At 71.7% G+C, this 6,564-nt stretch overlaps 1 protein-coding gene across 1 annotated transcript; it reads left to right on the top strand.

The window, feature by feature from the left end:
• Nucleotides 1-278: 278 nt before the first annotated feature.
• Nucleotides 279-6,156, top strand: SHC2 (SHC adaptor protein 2; the record flags this gene model as incomplete). The annotated part of the gene is made up of 13 exons (XM_082331234.1): nucleotides 279-923; nucleotides 1,661-1,731; nucleotides 2,114-2,174; nucleotides 2,375-2,494; nucleotides 2,613-2,666; nucleotides 2,885-2,936; nucleotides 3,110-3,236; nucleotides 3,390-3,570; nucleotides 3,655-3,721; nucleotides 3,816-3,980; nucleotides 4,467-4,768; nucleotides 4,939-5,076; nucleotides 6,048-6,156. 12 exons carry the CDS (start codon nucleotides 279-281, stop codon nucleotides 5,065-5,067), a joined length of 1,974 nt encoding a protein of 657 aa, XP_082187360.1. The 3' UTR covers nucleotides 5,068-5,076; nucleotides 6,048-6,156.
• Between the last annotated feature and the right edge of the window lie 408 nt (nucleotides 6,157-6,564).

Raw genomic sequence — 6,564 nt, 5'->3', positions numbered from 1 at the left:
GGGGCAGCACGGCCTGGGGGGGGCCGGGGGATGCTGGGGGGGCTGGGGATGCTGGGGGATGCTGGGGGGAGCGGGGATGCTGGGGGACGTTGGGGGGAGCGGGGATGCTGGGGGACGTTGGGGGGAGCGGGGATGCTGGGGGGGCCGGGGCGGGCGGGGGATGCGCTGGCGGCGGGGGGATGCTGGGGCGGCCGCGGGTCCAGCACGGCCGGGGGGGCCGGGGCGGGGGATGCGCCGGCGGCCGGGGGGGCCGGGGCGGGCGGCGGAGCGCTCGCACCATGACATCAGCGCGGCGCGGCCCCGGGGGAGCGGGCGGGGGGCGGGAGCCGGCGCGGCGGCGGCGGCGGCGGCAGCGGAGCGGCAGCGGCGGAGCGGAGCGGAGCGCGGCCCCGGGCATGCTCCCGGAGCCCAAGTATGACCGCTTCCGCGACGAGCCGCTGACCGCCCCCATGCCGTCGCCGGCCCCCGCGCCCGCCGCCGGCGCCCCCGGGCCCTGCCCCGCGGCGGGCGAGGAGCCCGAGCCCGGCACCACCTTCTGCGCGCTGCTGCCGCGGATGCCGCAGTGGAAGTTCCCCGGCCCCGCCGGCTTCCTCGGCCGCGGCCCCGCCGGCGCCGGCCGGGAGCTCTCCGCCACGGCCCGGGCGGGCGGCGCCGCGGCCGCGGGGGCCCCCTCGGCGCTGGCCGCCGTGCTGGGCGCCTGCGAGCCGCTCTGCGCCGCGCCCTGCTCGCTGCCGGCCGGCGGGCGGCCGCGGGGGGCGGCGGGGGCGGCGGGGCGGGCGGCGCGGGCGGAGGCGGCGGCGGCGGCGGCCCGGCCGGGCGGGGAGGAGTGGAGCCGCAAGGGCAGCTTCATCCGCAAGCCGGCGCAGGGCTGGCTGCACCCCGACGAGCGGGTGCTGGGGCCCGGCGTCTCCTACATCGTCCGGGTAAGTCCCGCCGCAGCCGCCGAGCCCCGGCGCGGGAGGGCGCGAAGCCCCCGGCCCTACGCGTGTCCGGGGCAGCGGGCGGCCGGGGAGCCCCCATCGCCGCCGGGCCGGGGCTCGGCGGGTCTGCCCGCCCCTCCCGACGGCTGCGGGCGGAGCCCCCCGCTTCGCGTCCCCCCCGGCTGCCGGCTCTGCCGCCGAGAGCTGCGGCCGCGTCCCCGGGCTCCCGCGGGACCTGCCCTGGGACGGGCGCGGCGGGAGCCCGCGGCGCCGCGACCGCGGCCACGGGGACACGGTGGGGCTCTGGGCCGGGGGGTGTCCGGGGCAGCACCCCCGGCACACGCACCTGCGGCCCCTTCGCCTCATCGCGGGCAGCCCGGCCCCGTTACGCTGCCCACGTCGTCTGGCTCATCCCGGGAGGGGCGGCACAGCCCCCTGAACCAGCCTGGGAGAGCTGGGGGCCGGGGGGGCTTTGTGTGCCGGGGAGCCAGCCCCAGGACCCAGCGGCAGCCGGCCCCTGCGAGGGCGGCACAAGCCATAATGCACGGATGAGTTTGTTGGGTCTCGGCACGGGGTCTGGGCGTGCAATGGGGCATTTTGGGGTGGAGGGTGAAAGGGTGCCATGCGTTGGGGTGAGAGCTTTGGAGCTGGCATCGAAGGGGCCCTTCTCATCGACACCCGGCTCCTCCTCTCCTCTCCATCGCCCGCCCTGGGCTGCTCTGACCGCGTCCCCCCCACAGTACATGGGGTGCATCGAGGTGCTGCGCTCCATGAGGTCCCTCGACTTCAACACCCGGACACAGGTCACCAGGTAGGGCCCCGCTCTCCCACACCCTGCTGCCACACGGAGCCCCCGGCAGCCCCGGGTGCTCCCCCTCCCCGGGGCCCTGCGGAGAGGGGGGGACACGGGGCCAGGTTCTGGGGGAGCCCTGCCCCACGGGATCCACCCCGCGCGCGGGGACGTGGACGAAGGGCGCTGCCGTGGATCAATGGACGGAAAGAGGAGAAGGGAGGTGGCCCCGGCTGGGATTACGTACCGCAGGCCCATGACGTGGGGCAGCGCTGCGGGACGCTGCGGCGCCTGGGGCTGTGTGGGCTGATGCCCCCAGACCCCACGGAGCTGCGGGCAGGGAGGTGGCCGGGAAGGGGCCGGGGTCTGTAGCAGTAACCCGGCTGGGGGCTGTGGCTTGCAGGGAAGCCATCAACAGACTGTATGAGGCGGTGCCGGGCGTGAAGGGCATCTGGAAGAAGAAGGTGAGTTTGCACCCAGCCCGTTCCCCCCCCGGGCTCCTTCCTGGTGCGAGCCAGGGCTGTGGGACAGGGTGCTGGGGGTGCCTGACCAGTTCATGGGGCAGAGCCTGGGGTCTCTCGGGGCACCGCTCTTTGCCTCATTCACCCCGGGAAACCTGGTCCTGGGGGCCTGCATCGCTCCCATGCTCCTCTCTCCCCGCCAGGCTCCCAACAAAGCCCTCTTCTCCATCCTGGGCAAGAGCAACCTCCGCTTTGCTGGCATGAGCATCGCTGTCAACATCTCTGTTGACGGGCTGAACCTCATGATCCCCACCACGCGCCAGGTGAGAGCCGTCCCTGGGGACGTGGCCCCGCCACCTCCCAGCCCTCTGCCTCCCGCTGCGAGCTGGGGGGCTGGTGGCCCCCACGCTAACCGCACCACGGGCCACGTCCCCCCTGCAGATCATCGCCAACCACCACATGCAATCCATCTCCTTCGCCTCCGGTGGGGACACGGTGAGGCACGTGCACCCCAGCCCTCCCCCGTCTGCGGTCCCTTGGGGGCAGCGAGGACGGGGGCTGCCCGTCCTATGGCCGAGCCGAATGGCAGGGCAGCCTGGTCCCAGGGCAGGACGTGGGGCTGGGGCTGAGCCCGTCCCCTTGCCCCAGTGGCCCCAGCCCTGCTCCCTGCATGGCAGTGGGACGCGGGCCCTGAGCTCCCCCTCTGCCCCCAGGACACCACAGACTATGTCGCCTACGTCGCCAAGGACCCCATCAACCAGAGAGGTGACGCTGGCCCCTGCACCCGGGAGCTCTGCAGAAGAGGAGGGATGCACTGGGGGATGAAGGCTGGAGGAGGGGATCCCTCGTGGGGGGCATGAGAGGTGGCTCAGGGTGGTCCCAGAGGGGTGATGAGAGCGTGGGGAAAATGCTCGAGCCGTCCGTCCATCTCTCCGCAGCCTGCCACATCCTGGAGTGCTGCGAGGGGCTGGCTCAGAGCGTCATCAGCACGGTGGGACAGGCCTTCGAGCTGCGCTTCAAGCAGTACCTGCACAGCCCCCCCAAGGTGGTGGCACCCCCAGACAGGTAGGGGGGCGGGGGGCCCCGCCACAGCCCTGCACCCCCTGTCCCATGAATGTCCCCTGGCTGGGCGTCGCTCTGGGAGCCCCTGTCCCTGCCCGGCCTGGGGAGGGCTCCGAGCCGAGCAGGATGTCCCCAGCTCGCCCATCCCTGCTGCAGGACACTGGGTGCGGAGGAGTCGGCCTGGGGGGAGGATGAGGAGGCAGCCGAGCACGATTACTACAACAGCATCCCGGGGAAGGAGCCACCCCCTGGGGGGCTGATCGATTCTCGGCTCCGGCATGGCACGATCCTGGGCCACATCCGCACTCAGCCCTCCAGCTCCGGCCCCCCCAGCCAGGTGAGCCCCTGTGGCCACTGCCGGCCCTGCTGTGGGGGTCCCAGCCAGGTCCCCCTGACACCCCTCGCTGTCTCCTCTCCCCAGGGCGGGTTTGCAGCCAGGCGAGACCAGAGCAGCCAGCCGGGGCCACCCTGGGACCTGGAGAGCCAGGGTAGGTACCATCACGGGGGGACCCCAGCGACCGTGAGCGGGGGTCCCCACAGCTCTGCCCTGCCCGGGCTGGCAGTGATGCCCAGTCCTTGCAGGCCAGCCCTGCGACGGGTACCTGCAGGCGGACGGCCACCCCCTGGGGCCACGGGAGTATGAGGAGCACATGTACGTGAACACGCAGAGCCTGGACGCCTGGGAGCCGGAGGTGGCAGCTCACGGGGCGCCGGAGGAGAGCCCCAAAAAGGACCTCTTTGATATGAGTAAGCCACTGGGCTGGGGGTATGGCACAGGACCTGCTGCAGAGGGGCCGAGCCATGCCGGTGGGCTGCCCAGCCACGTGCCACAGCCCTGGCAGTGCCTGCGCTGGCTGAACCCAGAGCAGCACCGTGCTGAGGGCTGGGGGCTGGGTGGCCGTGAGCCAGGGTCCCATCCTCGCCTGCCCTTGCCGGGGCAGCAGTGCCGTGCTCGGGGCAGGGCTGCGGGTGGGCAGCCTGTCCACCCATCCTGCCTGGCCTCATGGAGGGGGCAGCCGTGCTGGTGCAGGGGAACACCGTCCCCTCCGTGCCTGGGTGCATGCGCAGCATCGTGCCCGGGGCGGCCGTGGCGCAGCAGGGTCTGGCCTGGAGGTGGGTCCGGCTGTAACCCTGGGTCCTGCTGCCACCGCTCGGCCCGTCCCTGTCCCCACCGTGCCCCAGCTGTGCTTTGGGCCCCGAGGGGTGACGCCCCACACTCCCTGGCTCCCGCAGGGCCGTTCGAGGATGCCCTGAAACTCCACGAGTGCATTGCTGGGGGCAGCACCAGCACCCCCATCGAGGACCAGTGGCCGAGCCCCCCCACACGGAAAGCCCCCATCGCCCCCACGGAGGAGCAGCTCAGGCGGGAGCCGTGGTACCATGGGAAGATGAGCCGGCGGGACGCCGAGAGGCTCCTGCAGACGGACGGGGACTTCCTGGTGCGGGACAGCCTCACCAACCCCGGGCAGTACGTGCTGACCGGCATGCACAGCGGGCAGCCCAAGCACCTGCTGCTGGTGGATCCTGAGGGCGTGGTAAGGGCAGGGCGCAGGGTGGGCGATGGGGGACGGGGGTAAGGGCAGGGTGGGAGGGGATGCTGGGGGATACATCCGCGGGGGCGGGCAGGCGCCGGGGGGTTGCACGGGAACCCCGTGTGGGAGGCAGCTCTCCTGGGTTCAGGACTGCTGTGCCCCCCGGCCCCCAGGTGAGGACCAAGGACGTGCTGTTTGAGAGCATCAGCCACCTCATCAGCCACCACCGGCAGAACGAGCAGCCCATCGTGGCTGCAGAGAGCGAGCTGCACCTCCGCCAGGTTGTCCGGAGGAAGCAGTGATGCCGGGGGGTATGTGAGCCCCGCGACCCACTCCCCTAGCACCAAACTCGCCTCAGCCCCAGGGAAAAGCCAGAGCCCCTCTGCTCTCCCCTCCTCAGGTTGTGCCTGGCCTCTGGGGGAGGCAAAGCCCCCCCCAAACCCCAGGGTCGGGCTCCCTACCCACCTTCCCAGCGGGGCTTTGCAGTCCCTGGCCCTGAAGGTCCCCACCCACACCCCCTGCTTCCTCCCCTCCATCGTCCGCATGGGGCCCCTTGCCCGGCCGGACGCGAAGACGTTTATTCCATGCATGGAGGTGAAATGCTGCCAGGTTGGGAGCCGGCAGGCGGCCTCACCGAGAGGGATGGGGCCTGAACCCTGCTTGGGCAGTGCTGCCTGCTCCTGCCTGGGGCTGCCCCCCGCTCACCCCAGCGATGGGAGGGGGCCTGGGTGGGCATTGCCGTGGGGCTGCCGTGTCCCCCTCCTGCCTGGGAGCCCTGCCAGAGGGGCTGGTTGAGCTGCTGGTGCCACCGGCCCTGCTGCCCAGCACTGCAGTCCCCGGCACTGGCTCCATCCCAGCACACGGAATTGATCTCTGGATGATGATGGAGCAAATGGGGTCAGGGCTGGTGCCAGGAGCCTCGTCCCAGGGCTCCCCGGGTGGGATGGGGTGAGCAGGCTTGGTGTGCACATGTGTGTGTGTGTCTATCTGTGTGTGTGTGCACATGTGCATGTGTGTGTGTGTGCGTAGGTATGTGAGGGGCAGCCCGGGGACCAGCCCTTTGCCCACAGAGCCATGCCTCTCGCCCAGCACTGCTGCTCAGGACCCAGCTCCCTGCCTCAGTCCCCCCTCTCTGCCAGGACATTGAGGGGGTGCCCGCATCCATGGGGTCCCCTGTCAGCGGGGGCTGTAGCCCCTGGCTTGGCTCTGCCCGTGGGGTTGGGCACAGATGTCTCTTGGAGGCCAGTGCTGCTGGATGCCCCTGTTGCTCCCACATTTCCAGATGGATTCTCCCCAGGAGCAGCTGCCACGTGAGGCTCCCGGCGGTCCCAAGCCCCTGCAGCCCTCCCCAGGCTTGGGCCAGGACGAAGCTGTGGTGGGGAAGACACAGGGCAGGGGCGAGCTACCGGCGCTGGCTCGCAAGGCTGGGGTTGCCGGGAGGAGAGGTGTCCCACAGCCCCCAGGGACCCCCCCCCGGCCGGCTCGGGGCTTCAGCAGGTTTTTATGGCATACACAGCCCGTTCTCCAGCGTGTCTGGCACTTGGCGTGGGTTCGTGGTTTGGAATACGTTTCTAATTAAACGTGGAAATGAGCAAGGTGCCCCGGTTGTTCGTGCCGCCCTCAGGTATGGTGCTTGGATGGGGCTGCTGCTGCCGGCTCCTGTGCCTGGGGGCTCGACGATGCTGGGGATGCAGAGGGTGCAGGGATGGCATCTCCATCACCACCAGCTCCTGGCTGGTCCCACGTTGGCTGTGGCAGCTGGTCCTGTTCTGTCCGCTCAGACTTGGCTCTGCCCGCTT

Source organism: Platalea leucorodia (genome assembly GCF_965183815.1).
Source record: "Platalea leucorodia genome assembly, chromosome: 21".
Taxonomy (NCBI): Eukaryota; Metazoa; Chordata; class Aves; order Pelecaniformes; family Threskiornithidae; genus Platalea; species Platalea leucorodia.
This window is presented reverse-complemented; position numbering and strand designations above follow the sequence as displayed.